We start from the raw sequence: 22,255 nt of genomic DNA on the forward strand, positions 1-22,255 counted from the left end.
GGAAGAGGATATGAAAGTCTTCATCCTCCCTCAATTTTGTTTTTATTAAAGAGTTTGCTGGGTAATTCTGGCTTCTATTTAACTTGCCCCCGGCTGTGTGAGCAAGGGCAAGGTTGGGGTGGGACACAAAAAATCCATCAAGAAAGATCCAGCTTGGGTTCCTTCTTTTCCATTAATTTATTCTATTTTTTTTGTTTCATTCTGTGGAGGGTGAGCGATAGGGAAATGTGGTAAAGCATCTCACCCTTTATCACCTTTACCTTATTTTTTAGCAATTTGTTATACACCGTACATGATTTATATCTCACAAAAGAGGATTTCTAATTATCTCATTTGCTCATCACATTCTTGTACCAGTCGGTGAGACGGTGCCAGGAGGGGTGTGTGGAGCGAGTTTCACCATCACTACTTTATCTCGCATATCTTTCGGTTCTGAGCAACTCCACCAATATTTACATGTATATGTGTGCATGTTTTATTTTTTTTTTTTTAAGATATTTTAGGGATTTTTCAGCATTTTAAGTATTATTTTTTCTTTATAAAAAGAAAGCAATTTCCTATTTTTTTTAACACTGCCATCCGGTTTTTGTTGGGGTCCTGCACATGGGGGTTGAGCTTTTCGTACAGTTCTTATCAGGAGGAAAATTAGCAAAGTAAGTTGATAAATTCCGTCTTTTCTCATTTTCAGCTGATTTCTGAAATATCAGCTACATGTAGTCCAACCTCACTCATTTATCACCCGTCCACTAGTAAGAACAGGTAGATATGTGGGAGATTGTTGGGACAGTCACTAATCCCCCGAAAAAAGGACGTTGGTCCTGACCTCCATGGATCCTCATAGGAATCCCAATCTTGCGTTCTGCCCACCCCTGAGCTAGAAGACCACACCTTGGAGATATTTACATAAATCAGCTCTCTGTCTTGTGAAAGTAGATTACAATGGCAGAATCGGCCGAGCAGTGGACGGACACCCACCAGTAATTAATTTGGATACAGGGCTGGCAGTCACCCTACGAACAGGCAAAACTCTTTCATCGGGTGCGCTGATTTTTTTCAGCAGGTTTAAAAATCACCATTCTCGGCAGCACATCGCCCTGTATAAAAAGGACATGTGCTGCAGAAAACGTAACATTCTGTGTGCACATTAGTGAGTAAATGACCGCCGATCAGCTTGAATGTAGCCTTATCTACTGCCAATCAAGACGGGAAATCTGCCATTGCGCTATGTGTCTCCCGTCACTTAAAGGGATCTTTTATAACGTCCCCTTTACAGTTTGCATCTACTGGATATAAGGGGGGGTCATTATTAGTTTTTTATGACAGACGCGGGTTACTCCTTTAAATATGGCAAATAATCACGAGTGTTTCATAGACACGAAGTACGGTACTTTTATATCTGGTTAGAGAGAGCTTTTTTTCTAGCGAAGTAACGTGGAAAGTGGCCGCCTCGTCCATGTAGGATTTTTTTTTTTTAAGGCTACTTTTTAATTATAGTTTCTGTGTCTCCCAAGCTTCAGTCTGGAAGAATGCAGACTCCTCATGTACAAGTGGGACATTTCGTTCACCCTCCTCCTTCCCTCTCCCGTGTCCTCTCCCCCACCCCCCACCCCAGTCACTCATTTCGTCTCCCTGCACAAATTGAAAACGACTAACCTTGTCATATTTAGTGCACTGCTCACAGCCGCTGCCTTCCAGGGCTAATCAGGCACAAACATATTCGCAAAGTTGCTAAGCTCTGAGCTGTCTTCTAAGCATTAAAGTGTCCTGTCTGCCTGGGAGGTCACTCCTATCTTGGCCGTGCCGCTCATGTACGGCCAGTAATATTGATTGATTAATGTATAAAAAGCACCAAATCCATTTGCTTCTATGAAACGGAGCAAAGTGCATTCACTCGCCTGGAATTTTCACCTCATCCTTTTGTTTGAAGGACGCGTATATTCCGATATTAATATGCCAACAGGATTTTTTTTTATACTTCTATTTTTATGTTTACTTTTAGTCGTGCTGTTTCTCCACTCATTTACGCTTCAAGAATTTGGCTCGTTTTTTGCTTGCTAATTTTTAGACGCTGGAATAATTGTAAACATGTTTTATTTTTGTAGGGGAGGGGTATACCTAATCTCCCTGGTCAGTTTCCAAAGGATAGGTGATAACCTCTGGATCGGTTGTGGGGGAAGAAGTGACCGATGACCAAAGGAGTCCATTCATTGTCTGTGGGACTGTGAGGAAAGAGCCCAGTGCTGTACTCCACTATGTCCGGCAGTCACATAGACGATGAAAGGCGCAGAGGCGAACATTTGATTAGTCCGTGGTCCTATATAGTGTCCTTAATAATGTATTCCCATTTTGTAATGTGATGGATTATTGCCAGGATATAATGTCACTTTGATTGGTGGGTGTCTAACCTTTGAGACCCCCGCTGATCTAAGGACTGCAGGAGCTGCAGCGCTGGTGTAGTGTTGTGACCCTTTTACCGTTTGGGGCCTGCTGCAATTTCCTGCACACCCAAGTTGACAGAACCACAGCGGTGCAAGGAAAATGTAGAAGTAGATGCAACTTTAAACAATGGCTGTGGACCATTAATTATCAGAATTGATGGAGGTCCCAGAAGTCATTTTGCCTCAGCTATGGTATAAAGCTAAATCGCCTTTTAAGGGTAAGTGCACACTTTTTTGAGGGGTCTTATGGAGCCGATCTGCACTGAAACAAACCTAAAAAGTCGCTCATCAAAACACTTGAAAGGCTATTCATTTTGTTGGTTAAATGTTCAGACTTTTTTTAGGCTTTTTTTTTTCACTTCAGGATTTAAAAAACACCCGGTTGAAAAAAAGAGGGTGCTGATGAAAAACGCTCTAAACGAGTCACTGTCCAAGTGAGAGCATGCAAAAAAAGACTTGAGGGAATAGAAAAAAATCTCTGCAAAAAAAGGGTACGTGCACACGTCTATTTCAGGCTGAACCCCACTGAAAAAAAAAACAAAAAGAGAAAAAAAACACTAAATAGATGCTAATAATGAACATTTGCATTTATGGGAGCAAACAACAACTTGTTGGTCATATTTTCAGTTTTGCAGCTTAACAAGAAAAAAGAAAAATTTTCGTCAGCTCACCGTCCTCGTCTCACTCCAGGAGTCCGTCCGTCAGCCAGGGTCGCGGCTCGGCAGCCGCAACAGCGAAATCCAAGAAAATGTATATGACCCGGAGATGAAGAATCTGCTGCACCTTCAGAGGTCTTGTATATAAAACCTCAGTTTTATTGGAAATATTTAAAAGATATAAAAGAGCACAGTTATATGGAGTCAGATCAACCAGTGGACATCTAGAACCAACATGTTTCGGCCTGTGACAAAGGCCTTAATCATGTCCTTGTCACAGGCCGAAACATGTTGGTTCTAGATGTCCACTGGTTGATCTGACTGCATATAACTTTGCTCTTTTATATCTTTTAAATATTTCCAATAAAACTGATGTTTTATATACAAGACCTCTGAAGGTGCAGCGGATTCTTCATTGCCGGATCATATACATTTTCTTGATTTTCAGTTTTGGGCGCTCCTTTTGACCACAGTAGCGAGCAGACCATTCTTCAGGTGTCTTACACTTAGAAAAAGCCAAAGACAAATCAAAAAACCTTTTGGGGGGGGGAGACACTTCATTTGAAAGACGCCGGCACGTCCTGAAGCGTCTTCCTCCTGAAACTTGCGGCTGGTTAATGCTCCTCCCAAAGATGTCGCGTGCACATACCTGAAACACTTCCCGAAAATGAAAAACTCAAAAAGCTCCTCAAAGAAGTAGCGTTTCCTGAAGTTTTGAATTAGAAAATTCGTGGTTCTTGACAACCTAAAAATAAACCCAAGTTTTCCTTGTAATGCAGACAGTGTCAAATCAGCACTACAGCCCTTTCTGTCTCAGGGTTATTGTGGTCACATAGGTCAGGCCCTCACCAACCATACACATGATACCTAAAAGGGTTGTCTTGTAAGCGCTTTAATTGCACCCCGTTCTTATATGCACCTGTATTGTTAAGGGTCTAGGCAACACTTCTGGCATGGAATCATACATACAGATTTTGGTGAGGATCTCCATGTCAAAGCAAGAAGTGGACTTAACAGGGCCTGGAAATCTAAAGGAAGAGTCGATACTTCTTCTCCCTGCCAGATCCACTTCTGGTCTGGGCTCAAACTGCTTCAAAATCTTTTGTGAGTTTCCAGTCATAGGTTTTTTAGGAGCAGATACTGAATGGACAGTCTCCAAATCCTCAAAAAAAAAAGGTTTCAAAACTTGGAGGTTCTGCTCAGTTTTCTGCGCTGAAAATTGTGCGTACACATACGTTTTAATACGAGGAAGGATGTGTAACCAGGACGCCCACCTATGTTTTTCGTTTTCATCATCCTGTGACCTCTCTGCTTTCGTAAAGGCCTGATTTAATGTATGCCACCAATTAGCTGATTGTGAGAGCACCGGGGAGAGGGCATCCACCACCGTCACCCTTTAGATCTTTTGCCACGTTTACCGGATCTCACAGTACGGAACAGAAAAGTGAATTTTCTCCTAAAGCCTTAAGTGGGGAAGCCATGCTAATTGTAAATCAATGCATCTTAAAATGTGCCATTGATCTGCAGTTAGAAGTTAGAAGGGAAACTGTAATTACTGCCTGATCCAAGGGCTTTTTATTCTTGGGTTCCCAGCAAAATAAATAGAGATGACTGATTTCTTCATTAAAGTCATCCTTATTTAAAAAAAAAATGTATATTGTTTGTTTTATATGTTTTATTTTGCTTTTTGTATTTTTTTTTTCTGCACTTTTTATTAACTTATGTCGGTCATGAATTGGCGTATGGAGGAACCATATAGTTCACGTGCAGGTTTTCTTTAGCTGGAAGCCACCTGCGTGGAGCTATACTGGCATTCCTTGGCACCGGCGTTGATTGGGCACAGTCACGCTGGCAGTCCCTCTTGTCCCTCATACATTTCGCCCTGTCACAGTCTCCTAACAAGCTAGGAACAAGTGGCAGCTGCTGGCTGGAAATTGATTTAATTAATTGCTATGCCAATAAGCCAGCTCGTTACGTCTGCCATTGGTTAGGAAGATGGCTAACAAGTCCACTGATCAATGGAGCCAATAAAGATTTTACTCATTAATGAGCAGAGCACTAATTACTGTTATCCGGTGACCAATTAGGCTTAGTGGTTCTTATGCTAGGGCGCGCTTACCGTTTAGCGTACAGTAAAGAAACGGTTGGCTGCTAAGGGATTGATAACAAGGGCACTGTGCCCTTGGATGGGTTATTTGTCAAAGTTGGTAGCCCCTGGGGCACAAGGAGGACACAGAGGTCGTGCACTGCGCAGGCTCCCTCCGTTCACTATGAAGCATGGTATAGGTTTGTGTTCTTTTCGTGTCTGATGAATAATCCAATTAAAGGACATTACCGGTAATTATAAGGCATCATGTTGCCATCTCTTTGACAAGTTCTTCAGTTTCTTAATAATATCTTGATCCGGGAGAAGGAAGGTGACAACAAAAAGTTGGCCAATGGGACTGTCAAGAACACCGCACTGAACTTGCTCACTGAGCCAGTGCGCGTGTCCTGAGTAAAGCGAACTGTGCTCAAAGATACCTGTGGAGCGGGCAGCAGCCGAGTAGATGCGTACTTCAGAACAGCAGGACCTGAAGCATGTGACTGCTGGGGGCTTGGCCTAAACTCCAGAGAGCTAGGAGCTGCAAGAGAACTCCTAGCAGGGTAACTGCGGGACAAAGTTACCAAGGGGCATAGACAGGAAGGATAGTCAGGACGTAGCCAATGAGTCACACACAGAGATAGCTGGAAGGTACAAGAGGGGCGAGCAGAGAGTATTCAGATCACAGGCAATGAGTCATACACAGAGAGGGTAGCACAGTACAGACTCAACAGGCAAACTCACAACTGGGAACAGAACCGGGTCAGAACCATAGCTATAACAACGAACAGGCACAGGCACACAGAGGTCACCACACTCGGCCAAAGGCAAAAGTATAACTGACAGGGATTGGAGCTTCCCAGGGGTTTAAGAAGCTCTCCCTGAATCAAAGAGAGGCCAGAATCATTAACCCCAGGTGTGCAGGTCAAAACCTGCACTGAGCTCCAGACATTAACCCCTGAGGTGCAGCTCAAAAACCTGCACTGGGATCGTGACAGGGACAGTTCAGGTGAGCATAACTCGTTACACGGGACTGCGCACTGACCAATGTAAAAGCTGGAGCAGGAACCTAATCCTGGTCTAAGAAGGCCAAGAATAAGTTCTTGCATCCACTTCCGGGGTTGCTGTTTCTGAGCTGTTACACCGCTACCTGCCTTCATAAGGGATAGGCTTGAAAGTATAACGTTAAGGCCCCCATGCACATTACATGAACGGCGGCTGAGACCAGTTTTAGTGGACAGACTAATGTGTGTGGGTGATCTTAACTGTGCCCCGAGGGAAATAAGGATCTGACTTGTCCAATTTCTGGACGATCAGTCTTTTTGTTCTCTGCCAAACCAATCCAATATGTCTCTCTCATAGAGATTTCAGGACAGTCAATCTTTTTTGTTCTTTACCAGAGAAGTCCAATTTGTCTCTCGTAGAGAACACAGCTGCCCTCCCGTACATACAAGTGTCTGGAGAGATAGCTGCCGGCCAAACGATTGGTCAAACCTGACCAGATGTCTATTGTGTGTGCGGTTCCTAAGGATGAGCCCCAAAATTAAGCAATATGACTCTATCTCCGGGCACTTTTGTTTGAAGACTGAGTGTGTACAATACAAATAAAAGTTAGGGTTTGGGATTTTTTTTGTAGACTTGTTCTTCCTTTTAGTTTTGAAGATTCTTGACAACTTGACATAAGAGGATGACTGTCTAGATGATGACCATGTACTTCCACTTAGGTTGGGCAGACTGATCTCTCTCATGTGGTGTATACAGTAGAGCGCCTGCTTACATGCAGCCATGACTTAAGTGGATGTGCTTTTGTGCGCTGTCTATCAGACTGAGCGGCGTGGGTGGCTGGCGGGTACCGAGTGCTGCGGGCGGAAGGCTGAAGATGATGGAACATATGAGCTTTGATGGAGTTAGAGAGTATTGAGGCTCCGGACTGGGATTTGTGGTGAGGCGGTTGCAATTCTGCGAGGTCTCAATAGAGTCCCCTGGAATCTGCTACTTCTCAACTTGTCTGCTCCTTCCCGTATTGACCTGGTCAGACCCCTTGTGAGCTCCCTAATTGAAAATTAATACGGGATCAATGCAGTGGGCAATTTGCATATTGATTATACACAGCACTGAATGCACCATATGTGTGGCAGATTGATCGAGAGACTGAGACCGCTCAAGGAAGCGAGACATCTCAGTGTTGTGTGGGTATGAGAGGTGCTCACGATTCTTCCACCTATGTTTGCGACACCTATGGGAGTAAAATACAAAAGCTCCATTTTATCCAGTTCGTCATTTCTAAATTGCGATTCTGGGCAATCACTAATTTCTGGTCTGAACGGACTATATTTACTACATAGTGGTAGTTTTTCTACAAGTTTGTGTTATTCCTCCATAGTCTGACAGCTAAGCATGGCACCACGTGGGTAAAATTTATCCTGGCTTCCCTCCCCGTTCAGAGCCATGGAAGCCTTGTTCAAAAATGAGAGATTATGTATTATGGGCCAGATTCATCATTTGGGCTTTTTTTGGTTATTTTATGGTATTGTTTTTTTTTCTTTTTGCAAAATAGGTCATGATGCCCATGAATTCTGTGCAAAATAAAAAAAAAATGCTTTTTATTTTTGTCTTTTTGCACTCTTTTTTAGCACAAAAAAAGGTCACTTGTCCTGCTAAAATGTTGCATAATTTGCACAAAAATTTCAGGCATATATAAAATCACTCCAGGATGTGGCGGACTTAAGGGCATTTGTGGCCAAAAATTGTGAGTTTTTTTAAAAAGTCGCAACTGATTAATTAGCTGCAAACATCTGGGAATAAAAAAAAAACAAAAACAGTCCACATTGATGAACATAAAAAAAGAAAAAAAAAAACAAGCAAACACATATACAATAGACTTCAAAGAAGCGCAAATGAAAAACCCAAAAGACCAGAGGGGATTAAAAATAGGTGCAAATGCCAAAAATGAATTAGGCTCCATACATTAAGGATCGGCACTATGATTAGTATTGCACTTGCTTCTTTTTATAACCAATGAAAAATCTATAAAATGTGATGCACTGCAATTATTTCAGATAAAGAAAATAGGGAATAAACTCCTCCTTCTCCACATCTTTTTTTGCATTAATATTTTTGTAAAATATTTGCTCCTTGCATGTCGTGCTCACTGCTACCGGTTTTTATAGTCCCTTGTTTTGACGGTGGAGAAATTAATTCTGCAGTGGAGGACGAACACTGTGTTTCCTCTACATCAGACATTATGACCTAGGAAGTCATTTAGTTTCTCCCAAACCTCAAGTTTCTTGGCAGGACTATGTCTCGCCTCTCGCGCTTTCCCTCCCTATGCTAAGGATGACACCTCTAGCTCGTACAAGGAACTGCACGGTGGCAGAGCAAAAAAAAAATCACACTACAATAGAAAAGGCACTAATTTGCAACTCTGCTGTGCTCTCGTCGGAAAATATATATATATATATTTTTTCCGAGGGTTTGACAGCACTTGTTAAGAAACAATGCATACTCAGAATTGGTTTCTTGGCTGAGCTTCATCTCATAGGACCGTGCGTAGGGACGTCACTGTTTATGGCGAGACCAAGTCGTATAATCCATGTTCAAAACAATCCATGGATATATCTGATCAGGGAACTTACCCACCCTCTCTGGTTTCAAGGACTGAGATTTTTTTCTGCCTTGGGAAGTCCCAGAAATGTAATATTGATCTGAATTATAGATATGTTTTGTATGGAGTCTCTAGGATGGTAAAAATATTCTCGGAAACATGGCAGTCCTATTCTACCACCTGGAGGTTCCTATGGGAAAATATAACATAAATTAAAATTCCTTGCGTACACCATAATTAGCCATACTTTTGACTAGGAAGGTGACGGGGTCTGGTTGGGACCCTTCAGATCTCCCCTTAAGAGAAATCTAGGAGATATAACCAGGATTGTAGATCTGGTCTGAATGTCAGCGGTAATCCTAGAGGTCTCTTTGTTATCCCTTTTGTTTTCTATCGCTTTGCATTCTATGTATGTCCTTTTTTATTTCACAATTTTTGTATTTTTTCTGTAAGCTGTGTACCTTTTTGTATACTAAATCTAAAGCTTTACAGGATTGTTCCTCGCACAACCGCAAAGATGGAAAGTATAAGCCTGGCTGCGTTACCCTGAGATAGGAGTTGACCAATTTGGTGCAAGAGTGAAGGGTGTACGTGTGGGTACTGGTGTGTTACCCCGTTCAAGTGTCTCGTCGGTCTACAAAATGACAAGTGGTGGCAGCAAGTAGTGGGGTGTGGATGTGTGAACTGGTTTTACGGGCGCTCTTATCTCTCTTTTTTTACCTACATTTGGCCAATCACGATAAGCATACGCAGTGCTTCTTAACTGTAAGAAGAACCTACAAACAATGGTAACGTATCTTCTTTTCATTTCTAATGCCTTGTTTTTTTTTTCCTTTACAGACGATCCTACAGAGGATGCAGAGGGATCTTGTGAAGCTGCTGCTGACCCAGAGGAAGCCCCAAAAGAGCAGGAGCCTGAAGGAGCTACGGAGAGTAACAGGGGTGCAGGTAAAAGAGTTGTTAATCCACCTGCCAGAATATTAGTAGAAGAAAGCAGCATTGTATTTGTAGAATGTAAAGTTTTAGAGTACTGACTCCGTGCCGTTCTGCAGATGTGCAGCGTTAGAACGACAAGTATGTTGCCGGTCGGCAGTCGTTTGATAAACTTCATGGACAGGCCAACCCGGCATTAGGTTGTCTGTAGTGTAGGACGATGCTCTGCCGAGAACAATGATCTTTCATGCAGCACAAAAGATCATTTCACCCGATGTGATCGGCAGCATGTTTAGACTGCACCATTATCGGGAAATACTCGTTCACGATAATTGCGGAGTGTAAATGGACCGTAAGATTGCAATAGAAAATATAAATGTATTCACCCATTCTTCGTTGACCCTTTTCATTTCTTTATTCGAGTGAAGGAAAATCAAGAACCAATATCACTGTAATTTAACTTTTTTTTCCCCCCTATTCCAGCACCTTCTGTTCCCTCTGAGAAGGATCCTCCAGACTTTATGCCCGCCAAGCTTTCTTCAGTCACCAGCAGCGAACCTCCTTTGGCTAAGCGACCAAAGTGCTCTGAAGAGAAGAAAAATGAGCAGGTAGCCTCCGACGCCCCTTTAGCTTTTTCCCACCCATCCATTTGTACTTATGTTATCCATCTTTTATTAACTCTCCGCTTCCCTCAGCTCTTCCAGTGTCCGTACTGCAAGTACAGCAATTCAGATGTGAACCGACTGCGAGTCCACGCCATGACCCAGCACTCTGTGCAGCCAATGCTGCGGTGTCCCCTCTGCCAGGACATGCTCAACAACAAGATCCACCTGCAGCTGCACCTTACCCATTTGCACAGCGTGGCACCCGACTGCGTGGACAAGCTTATTGTCACGGTAAGAGGGCCCCCCCCCCCCCCGTCGGAGAGAGGTCTGATGCTTGTTGTGCAGACAGGAGTGAGAAATGAGAAGGAGAGGACGGTGGAGTCATCGGTGATGCTTATGGCACCGCTGTGCGCATGTGCTGTTGGCATTCGCGTAATGTCCCTAATAATAACTCAGACAGCTCTTTGCAACCTGCCCCGTGTCAAGTCTGTTACCACGGCAACCGTGGCTTTGATTCTGCTCCGTATCCCGCGTTACTGTGGGGTTTTTTTTGTGCACTTAGTCCACTCGGAGCACAGCAAATGGTCACCTCACTTCACTGACCACAGGCAGCGTACTACCGACGGCGCTGCACATAGTCACCGTTTTAATGATCACATCATCCAGCCATTTTCCGTGCCCTCATATTTAACCATGCTGCCTCGCTCTTGCCTTTCGGCCTCTCGCCACCTTCTTCTACAGCAAAAATGTATTTTTTTTTTTTTGTCTCCGCAGTCGTTTTGCCCACAATTGCTAGGACCTTAAGTGGAAGCCCGCTCGGCTCATGTTTGCCAATTAGATGGTGTAAATGCAAAGTGACCTTAATATCCTCCCCTTGCTAACGAGTTTTTCTCTCCAACCTTTGCGCTCTTTGTAATGGAAATATGCAGTCTGTCTGCAAGTGGGATTTGCATGTTGGACCTCGCTGACAGTCAGAGGGTTTTTTTTCTTTCTTTCCTGACCTCTTTCCTCTTTTCTTTGTCTGTGTCCTTAGCTCTCCCCTCACTGTCAGCCGCTTTTCTCAATCTATCCTCCACTCCCACCCCCCCACCCCTTCCTTCTTTCTTTCCATCTTCTCCTTCATTGCAAGATGCAAAAGAAAAATTGCTGGGTTACCGGGGCAGGCCTAAGAGTCCGGCTTACACCTCTTAGACCCCAGCATGGTGTAAACAGTCTCTGAAAATGTGGCCCTGTTCTGTCAGCTGGGCCTCCTCACACAATTAGCATGTAATTATCCCGCGTGATGGGCAGCCAGTGGAGAGCCAGCTGACGCGTTGCATCGCTGACCCGCGAGTCAGAGATCAGTGGGCACACAGAGCAATGCAGCGCGCTCCTTAATGATGCAATTTACATATCTGGCCAAGCAGCTGTGTATTGCAGAAGCCATGCTGTGCGACATGCAGGACATTATTTACACTGGTCACTGTGTGCTTTCCGTAGTTTTGAAGGCAGGAAATGGTTACTGTATACACGTTAACTTAATTTTCACCGAATTTGTAAATTTTTTGGTGCAAACAACCGTTTTTGTCGGTAGATGCTTCAACTCTTTTCCAGAAGCAAAGGCTCAGGCATGTTGTGTTACACACCCGATCCTTTTGTCTTCAGGCACCAAACCCGCAGATCTCTACAATGCCAGCCTACAATCGACTATAGGGTCCTCCAACTCCCCCGGACATCATCATTTGCCAAATATGGCAGCAGCTGCCTTTTAGCGAGCTCTCCTGTATGTGAGCGAGCCGAGCAAGCCAACATTTCTATAAGAAACAGAGGGCTTTACTTGCTCTCCCACAGGTATGCTTGTCGGAAGGGCGTCAGGCGAGATGGCTTTCGGGTGTATGCTATACAAGATGTATGGGCTCCTTAATCTTAATCTTCTGCGCTTGTGGCGCATTTACCATGAGTGCCATTAACGACTGCTGATCTGCTAGATGAAAGTCGTTCAGCGTTCGTTCATTGGTCTGTTAGAATTCTATGATCACAGCACGATCATTGATACAATCGTTATGTGCAGATAGAAAATTTATCGGCAGCACATTTCCTGTTTACTCGGGGTAATGTGCTGCCAATAAAATGCTTTTTTTAAACCTGTCATTTACTCGTATTTGCCTCCTCGTTTTGGATAGGCAACAAGCTCTTGTTCGCTGATTATCAGCTTGATTAATTGGACTGACTCCACTTCTTTTAGACTCTTAAACGGCTCATATATACCATAGTAGAATGATCAATAGGGGCTTTTCGATTAATAACATCTAAGATGGACAAAAAACATTTCGAAAACTTTTCTACTTTCCCATAAAAGTAAAGTATTAATAATATACAACATTTTAGATTTTTAGTTTGAAATCAGAGTCAGAGTTGGTACATCTCTACTGACTCTTAATCTGACTTAGGGCACCGGCAGATGGCTATATTACTCGCTTGAGGATCGCATCGCAATGCTCGGACTGGTCGTCAGCTCTCTTGATCTCAGCATGACAGCTGCATAGAAATACATGCGGTCAGGTGAGCCAACAGCCAGTCCAAGGATTGCAATGTGATCCTCGCGTGATTGATACATGTGTCTGACTGTGCCCTTAAAGGGAGTCCATCAGTTCAGAATGACTGGTCTGACTGCGCCCTTAAAGGGAGTTCATCAGTCCAGAATGAATGGTCGAACCAAGCACAGGTATTTGGTGCACCCTCAACCTTGTTTTCCATGTATTTCTGGCCTTCTATGGCTATATAAAGTTAGAGTTCTCATTCAAAGAGGTGGGGGCCCGAGATAAAAGGAAAACAAGTTGGTGGGAAGGTGCATTTAAATGTTTGGCCACACCAAGGGTGCACAGAGCTCCTGTGCTTGGTTTGAACAGTTATTTTGTGCTGACAGACTCCTTTTAACCTATAGCTGACTTTCTTGATTGGTTTTGGTTAGAGGTATACTCAAGGCACTTCTTTGCTCACTGTTTCTCCTAAAGGTCTCCATACACTTTAGCTGTCATCCATAAATAGGAGAACTCCTGTGTTTTCTATGAGAAAGCCGCCGCCGCCATACATCACTGGTGGTGGCTTTCTACTTGGACAAGAAAAGGATTAACATCCCGGATCCTTATCTTCCCCCAACATCATATATCGGGTGCCCCTATATACGTTAGTTGGCCAAACCAGTCGATGTCGGTGGGTTCTGCCAACATTAATCTCATGTGCCTTAAGTTTTGCACCTGGTTTTCAGTGACTATATAGGGTGCTTGATGCATTGTTTGCCGGTGGTGTAATATCAGCTGATCCGTGACGCCAGAGGCATTTTAAGAGATGAGGCACAGAATAGGTAGCAGGCACATTAGACCTCTCAAAACCTGCCAGAATTCCAATCAGGAAAGATGATTAAAGTAGAGAGCAGACAACGTCTCCAGCTCACCTCCTCGTCTGCCGTCATTCACACTTGATTGACTTCAACCTTTCAAGTACAGAAGTCTTTCTCTTATTATTCAAGGCCAGGCAAGGTTTTCTAATTAAAGTGTATGAAAACAATTATAGAGCTGTCTTGTGGAGCTGGAATTCTCCGAGACTCTGCATACAGCTTTGCTCTCGCCGGGTGTGGGGATTTAGCGGACACATATTCCTCCCCTTGCCTTTAAATGAGAATGTGTCCGTGCTTGTGATCCCACTCGCTTCTCCCTGTAATGTCCACACGGAGGAGAAGATGAGACAAGACGGCTTTTTGTTTCTTCTTCGTTTGATTCCGCGGCATTTGGTTCTAAAACTGCGTATGCAATATTAATTAAGACGAGTAACACATGCCTTTCACGACATAAGTTGTAAGCGCGCCGGCTCGGCACGCGGCACAATCCGGGGCCATGTGTAAATAATAACTGATGGCAAATAAATCACCATAAAATCAGATTAGTTAAAACGCGGATTCTTAATTTCCTCTTGTCGCCGAGGCTGGAAAATATCACTTGTTCAATTGAATGCTGACACGAGACATGTTTTCTTGTTTGCTTGCCATCTATTCTGTCACCACATTTGAAGATGTTTCTGACGAGTCGAGTCCATGTGGTTTCGGAGTCTGCTTTATTATTAACCCCATTGTGTCGACACTTTTTTTTTTGCTAATGATAACCGATCCTTCAAGAATCTCTTGTGTCTTCACAATGCGTCCCCCCCCCCTCCTCCTCGTCCTCGCTCCATGTGCATCTCTCAGTTTAAGGAAACAGGCTGCTCCTTTCACTCAGGAACATGGCGCACTCGTTTATCTTTAGCGGTCTGAATTAATTAGGGGTGTTAATATGTGCTCGGTAGATTGAGGAGGGGAGCAGGGGGGCTTTGCGCTCGTCTATGTAATTGGCTGCCCCACAGCCTGTGACAAAACACTCTTTGTGATCAAAGTCAGGATTCTGTGCAAAGGGGAAAAAATATTAATTAGAAGATTATTCTTTTAGTGTGTAGTGATAATTAGAGCAGGCCACCCCCTGAGTGATGAGGGGCTGTCGAGCAGCTGGGGACACTCTCAGAGACATTCTTTGGGGTGAGACAGTATGGTCGCCTGGGCTTAATATCCTGTCTCTCTTCCATAGGTAACTTCTCCAGAGATGCTCATGCCAAGCAGCATGTTCTTACCAGTCAGTTCACCGGAGAGAGAGAAAGCTGCTTCAGTGTCAGAAAATACAGAGAAGGTCTCAGGTAAGGACACGTCTTCTTGCCAAAAAAAAACAAAACCAAACTCTCCAAAGCTGTGGCTACACACTGGTCGTACAGCCAAAAATGCAGATAAATGGGAGCACGTTGTAACCGCGAAAAGCAAGTCCGGAACCTGTTGGATTTTTTTGCAACTTGTTTTTATCCCATCAAGGTACCCCATGAGTCACAATGAAACCTTATTCAGGCGTATTACACTCCGATGTGGCAGTGGCAAAAGAGCGATTTCTGTGTCGTGGCTAAGATCGCTGTGTAGCCTTAAAAATATGTTGGAGCATATTTTTAGTTTTGCAAAAAAGCCAAAAAATTACATGAAGTTTTTCTGGGTCGTGCTTTTACTTTAGAATGCCACTTGCTGTGTTTGGTAGTAAACAGCAAAGGACCAAAAAAAAATGCACCAAAAGGGTGAAAAATGTCACAAAGCATTGTTTGTAGTGCACATAATAAATCCCTACTGGTTCACAGCTAAAGGCCCCGTCACACTAAGCGACTTACCAGCGATCCCGACACCGATATCAAGGTGTCAGGATCGCTAGTAAGTCGCTATGTGATCGCTGGTGAGCTGTCACACAGACAGCTTCACCAGCGATCAGCACAGCGATGCCGAGCGCCTGGCATAGCTGGCCATCCCTGTAAAAAATAGAATCAAAATAAAAAATATAGTTATTCTCACCTTCCGACGTCCCGTTCAGCCATCCTGCCTCTCTCCACGCTCCGGTCCCAGTGATCCTTTGCGAGAATGACCGCGAGATGTCACGGTCTCGAGGGATAACAAAGTCTCGCGGTCATTCATGCAAAGGATCACTGGGACCGGAGCGTGGAGAGAGGCAGGATGGCTGAACGGGACGTCGGAAGGTGAGAATAACTATATTTTTTATTTTTTTTATTATTTGTTACACCTGATCGCTGGTCTCCCGCCTGTCATACACAGCGATGCGTGCTGGCCAGCGGGAGACCAGCGATCAAAGAAATGTCCAGAGGTTTCTTCCAGCGATCAGCGATACCGGCAGGGGGGGCCGCTCGCTGATCGCTGTCACACACAGCGATCTCGCTGGTGAGATCGCTGTTACGTCACAAAAGTTGTGACTCAGCAGCGATCTCGCTACCGAGATCGCTTAGTGTGACGGGGCCTTAATAGTTGGTTGCAGCGTTTAAAAGAGAAATGCTAAAAAAATACTACCCTAAGGGGTTTTCAATACGCCCGCAGAACTGGCAAGGTCGAAGCAACTTCAGGAGACAGCTGGTGGTCTTCTTCCTGAATTGGCTTCGCTGACTGATTTGCTGTCGTTTTTTTTGCACCAGTGTCTTTTCTCTACATTTTCAACTTTAACCAGAGGGAAGAATGAACATGTTAGAACTTTTAACTGTTTCACAGTTTCTCCATCCTCAAGCTGCTGAAAGAAGTAACAAAAGTCTGAACATGTGCACAGCATTGTTGACTTAACATTGCTGTGCACCAGGTTACTTCTTGGCAGCCGTCTTAGGGTGCTTTTTCAAGTCTGTTCCAGGCAGAATCCATCTGAAAAAGACGTAGTGTGCACATACCTTTACCCTGTAATCTCGCATGCAGTTTTTTCGACAAAAAAAGAAGTGGATTCCAAAGGAATGGGAGCATTAAAGGACGGAGTTTGTACTTTGCTTCTTGCTGAATCCATTTCTGGTTTTGGCTTAAAAACTGCATTGTTTAAAAAAGCAAAAAGATTTATAAAAGTTGTATTGAGTAAAAAACAGTTACTCAATCTTGTTTTTCTTTTTTTTTATTAGAACCTACGGAAGCAGTGTCTAAGAGTGCAGCTGTTCCTGAAGGGGCTGAGCTGAGCACAGAACAGAAAGCACCTGCAAGTGACGGTAACTCTGCGAGAGAAGATTCAGGATTCTTATGTTGGAAGAAAGGATGTAACCAAGTGTTTAAAACCTCTGCTGCTCTCCAAACGCATTTCAATGAAGTTCACAACAAGCGCCCACAATTGCCAGTGTCTGACCGCCACGTTTACAAGTACCGCTGCAACCAGTGCAGCTTAGCGTTCAAGACCATTGAAAAACTTCAGTTGCATTCACAGTACCACGTGATCCGCGCTGCCACCATGTGTTGTCTTTGCCAGAGAAGCTTCCGCACATTCCAAGCTCTTAAGAAGCATCTGGAAAGCAGCCATCTGGAGCTGAGCGAGTCTGACATTCAGCAGCTGTACAGTGGGCTTTTGGTAAATGGAGACATTACAAATGTGGGAGATGCTTCGATGGTAGACGATCAGAGCATGCTGGTAGATGATGAAAAGGAGGATGAGAGCGACCTAGAAGATAAGCAGAGTCCCGCAGGGAGCGACTCTGGGTCGTTGCAAGAAGACTCCGGTTCGGAACCAAAAAGAGCACTTCCTTTCCGCAAGGGCCCAAATTTTACAATGGAGAAGTTTTTGGATCCGTCCCGACCCTATAAGTGTACAGTATGCAAAGAATCTTTCACCCAGAAAAACATTCTGCTTGTCCATTACAATTCTGTATCTCATCTGCACAAACTTAAAAGGGCTTTGCAAGAATCAACCACCGGTCAGCCCGAGCCCACCAGTAGCCCAGATAACAAACCATTTAAATGTAACACCTGCAATGTCGCATACAGCCAGAGCTCCACTCTTGAAATTCACATGAGGTCGGTTTTGCACCAAACCAAGGCCCGTGCAGCGAAACTAGAGGCAGCAAGCGGTAGCAGTAGCGGAGTTAGTGCCAACAGTACTTCTGCATCTGCAACCTCCACAACAACCTCAAACACTGTCAGTAGCAGTGTCACCACCATTTCAACTTCTACAACCACAGTTACACCTGCCGTCAGCTCCAGTTTCACAAGCCAATCACCTGCTGAACCAGCAGTCAACCCATGCACTACCAGTCTAATGGCATCATGCACTTCTGAACATAAAGATGTTAATCGTAAAAAGTTAGCAGACCTAATAGCCTCACGGCAGCATCAACAGCAGCAGCAGCAACAGCAGCAAGCCCAAACATTGGCACAAGCCCAAGCGCAGGTGCAAGCCCATCTGCAGCAAGAGCTACAACAGCAAGCCGCCATCTTGCAATCTCAACTGTTGAACCCAACTCTTCTCCCTCATTTTCCCATGACCACTGAAACATTGCTTCAGCTTCAGCAGCAGCAGCACTTACTGTTTCCTTTCTACATCCCCAGTACAGATTTCCAGTTTAACCCAGAAGTCAGTTTGCCCCTGACTAGCAGCACGCTTACTTTAACAGGGAGTAGCACCGGTTTGCTGGAAGACATCAAGACTCCACTACAACTTACCCAACAAGTTCATCCTCACCATTCACATCTCCTCCAGCAGCAGCAGCAAAGCCAGATGTGTATGTCTGAGACTCACTCCTTGCTTCTGCAACCATCAGAACAAAAGAGCAAACCTATGAAAGAAACTTTAAAGGAACTGAAGAAAGAAAAAGAGTTGTCCGAGAAAGCCGATGAAATGACTGTAGTTAGCGAGTCCTTACCTGATTCTTTGAAGTGTAAAGAAAAGAAAGAATTCACAACCGCTTCCTCTTCGGAGAATCTTTTGCTTCCTCCTCGTATTGCTTCAGATGCGCGAGGGAACGCCACCAAAGCCTTGCTTGAAAATTTTGGGTTTGAACTTGTAATTCAATATAATGAAAACAAGCAGAAAGCACAGAAAAAGAATGTGAAGAGCGAACAAACTGATTGTTTAGAGAAATTGGAATGCAGCTCATGTGGAAAGCTATTTTCCAACATACTTATCCTAAAAAGCCACCAGGAGCATGTCCACCAACGTTATTTACCCTTTAAACAGCTAGAGCACTTTGCAAAGCAATACAGAGACCATTATGAAAAGTTATATCCATTGAGGCCCCAAACACCAGAGGCACCCCCGCCACCACCACCACCTCCTCCACCACCACCTCCGCCTCCTCCTCCGTCCACTCCACAACCAGCTATCACACCAACAATCCCTGTCTCTGCACCCCCTCTCACCCCACCTAGCATCTCACCAGCACAGTCATCAGTGTCATTAGCCCAATTATCAATGCCAATGGAACTGCCAATCTTTTCACCCCTCATGATGCAAACCATGCCTATGCAGTCCATGCCAGCTCAGCTGCCGCCACAGTTGGGGTCAGTCGATACCCTTTCTGCAGACTTGGCCCAGTTATATCAACATCAGTTAAATCCCAATCTTCTGCAGCAACAAAACAAGAGGCCAAGGACCAGAATCACCGATGACCAACTAAGGGTTCTTAGACAATATTTTGATATTAATAATTCCCCCAGCGAGGAGCAGATTAAAGAAATGGCTGATAAATCTGGGTTACCCCAAAAAGTAATTAAGCACTGGTTCAGAAACACCCTTTTTAAGGAGCGTCAACGCAACAAAGATTCCCCTTATAATTTTAATAACCCTCCAATTACTAGTTTAGAAGAACTGAAGATGGATTCTAGGCCTCCATCTCCGGAGCCTCAAAAACATGAGTACTGGGGAAATAAGAGGTCTTCCAGAACACGCTTTACAGACTACCAGCTTCGTGTTCTCCAAGACTTTTTCGATGCCAACGCTTATCCAAAGGATGATGAATTCGAACAGCTTTCCAACCTACTCAACCTTCCTACACGTGTTATTGTGGTCTGGTTCCAGAATGCTCGTCAAAAAGCACGAAAGAACTATGAAAATCAAGGAGATGGCAAGGACGGAGAGAGACGGGAACTGACAAATGACCGGTATATCCGTACAAGCAACTTAAACTACCAGTGTAAAAAGTGCAGTTTGGTGTTTCAGAGAATATTTGACCTCATTAAACATCAGAAAAAGCTATGCTATAAAGATGAGGATGAAGATATGCATTATGATAGCCAAAATGAAGATTCTATGGATGCTACTGATCTGCTAACCCCATCAAGCTCATCATGTAGCACTCCTATGCCCTTTCAAACTTTTAGCACTGTAGCCTCAACTTCCACAAACACAAGCTGCACACCCTTTTCTCAACTTTTGATGGACACGGAGGAGCCTTCGATGTATAGTTCAAAGTCAGACGTTACCCATGATGATAAACCAAAGCATTTTGAATTTCCAAGGATACAGCAGAACCAAACTGAAGAACAGCCACAGCAACCAAAGCAAGAGCCGCAGCAGCCTCAGAGCACACAGTCTCAACCTCCGCAGCAGGATCAATCAGAGCAAAAATCTAACACAACGCCACAGAAACTTCCTCCGATTCCATCTCCATCCACTCAGCCACAAACCTCACACTGTTCTATGACTCAGTCAAGCCCAAATGCCGTACACATCTCTCATCACCCTATGAAGCCTCTTCATTCGTCTACTCCGCAGCAGTTGTCCAATTTGTCACATCAGTTAATTCCATATCAATGTGATCAGTGCAAACTGGCTTTCCCTTCCTTTGAGCATTGGCAAGAACATCAACAGCTCCATTTCCTAAGTGCTCAAAATCAATTTATTCATCCACAGTTTTTAGATCGACCAATGGATATGTCATTTATGCTTTTTGACCCCAGTAATCCACTTCTAGCAGGACAGCTGCTTTCGGGAGGGCTTTCTCAAATGCCAACTGGTTCAGCTACGTCTCCTTCAACACCATCCTCCACAATGAACTCTCTTAAAAAAAAACTGGAAGAAAAAGCTAGTGCAAGTCCAGGGGAGAATGATAGTGGGACGGGTGGAGATGAACCGCAAAGGGACAAGCGATTAAGAACCACAATTACACCCGAACAGCTTGAGATTTTGTACCAGAAATATTTGTTAGATTCTAACCCAACCCGTAAAATGCTGGATCACATTGCCCATGAAGTAGGATTGAAGAAGAGGGTGGTTCAAGTCTGGTTTCAAAACACTCGAGCAAGGGAAAGAAAGGGCCAGTTTAGAGCTGTCGGCCCAGCGCAAGCTCACAGACGTTGCCCATTTTGCAGAGCTTTATTTAAAGCCAAGACCGCACTGGAAGCTCACATAAGATCCCGACACTGGCACGAAGCAAAACGAGCAGGCTATAATATGAGTTTATCAGCAATGCTTCTAGATTGTGATGGAGGAATCCAGATGAAAGCAGATCTTTTTGACAGTAATGCATTTCATAATCTGCCACATAGCAGCAGTGATGGACAATGTATTTCCCTTTCCCCAGTAAGCAAATCCATGGATCTGTCTCCTCGGACACTCCTTAGTCCATCATCAATTAAAGTTGAAGGCATGGAAGATTTTGAAAGCCCTTCGATGTCATCTGTTAATTTAGGTTTTGATCAGACTAAGCTAGACAATGATGATTGCTCCTCAGTGAATACTGCTATAACTGACACCACAACAGGAGATGAAGGAAATGCTGACAATGATAGTACCACGGGCTTACTGGCTGACAACAAATCTGCATCTGTAACCAGTGAAGGCTTGCCAAAATCTGCCATGTTGGCAATGTCCGAGTATGAAGACCAAATGTCTTCTGGATTGGTGAGCCCTGCTCCTAGTTATTACAGCAAAGAATATGAGAACGAAGGTATCATTGATTATAGTGAAACTTCGAGTCTTGCAGATCCCTGTTCTCCCAGCCCAGGGGCAAGCGGTTCAGCCGGCAAGTCAGGGGACAGTGGAGATCGACCTGGTCAAAAGAGGTTTCGGACACAAATGACAAATCTTCAGCTGAAACTACTTAAGTCTTGTTTTAATGATTATAGAACGCCAACCATGTTGGAGTGTGAAGTCCTGGGCAATGATATTGGACTGCCAAAGAGAGTGGTCCAAGTGTGGTTTCAGAATGCCCGGGCAAAAGATAAGAAGTCCAAACTAAGTATGGCCAAGCACTTTGGAATAAACCAAACAAACTATGAGGGACCCAAAACAGAGTGCACTTTGTGTGGTATTAAGTATAGCGCACGCTTGTCCGTGCGCGATCATATCTTCTCCCTGCAGCATATCAACAAAGTTAAGGAAGCCATTGGAAGCCAGTTGGACAAGGAGAAAGAGTACTTTGACCCAGCCACCGTACGCCAACTAATGGCTCAGCAGGAGTTAGATCGAATTAAAAAAGCCAATGAGGTTCTGGGTTTGACTCCACAACAACAAAATGTGTTCGATAACCCTTCCCTACAAGCACTCAATCTTCCAACACCATACTCAACTCTACAAGGTATTCCTCCAGTACTGTTACCCGGTATCAACAGCCCATCTTTGCCAGGATTTACTCCTGCTAATACAGGTGGGCACAAG

At 44.2% G+C, this 22,255-nt stretch overlaps 1 protein-coding gene across 3 annotated transcripts in view; it reads left to right on the top strand.

Moving 5' to 3' along the window:
- The window catches only part of ZFHX3 (zinc finger homeobox 3), a 96,228-nt gene that overhangs the window by 69,246 nt on the left and 4,727 nt on the right, over positions 1-22,255 (top strand). For all 3 annotated transcript variants that reach the window (XM_073584421.1, XM_073584438.1, XM_073584430.1), the window contains 5 exons: positions 9,622-9,729; positions 10,198-10,322; positions 10,410-10,610; positions 14,912-15,017; positions 16,797-22,244. In XM_073584421.1, the coding sequence (XP_073440522.1) occupies positions 9,622-9,729; positions 10,198-10,322; positions 10,410-10,610; positions 14,912-15,017; positions 16,797-22,244 (5,988 nt within the window). The remainder of the gene's footprint in view (positions 1-9,621; positions 9,730-10,197; positions 10,323-10,409; positions 10,611-14,911; positions 15,018-16,796; positions 22,245-22,255) is intronic.

The sequence above is a fragment of the Dendrobates tinctorius genome, unplaced genomic scaffold (assembly GCF_039654945.1).
Source record: "Dendrobates tinctorius isolate UK_male_01 unplaced genomic scaffold, ASM3965494v1 ptg000009l, whole genome shotgun sequence".
NCBI classification, from domain to species: Eukaryota; Metazoa; Chordata; class Amphibia; order Anura; family Dendrobatidae; genus Dendrobates; species Dendrobates tinctorius.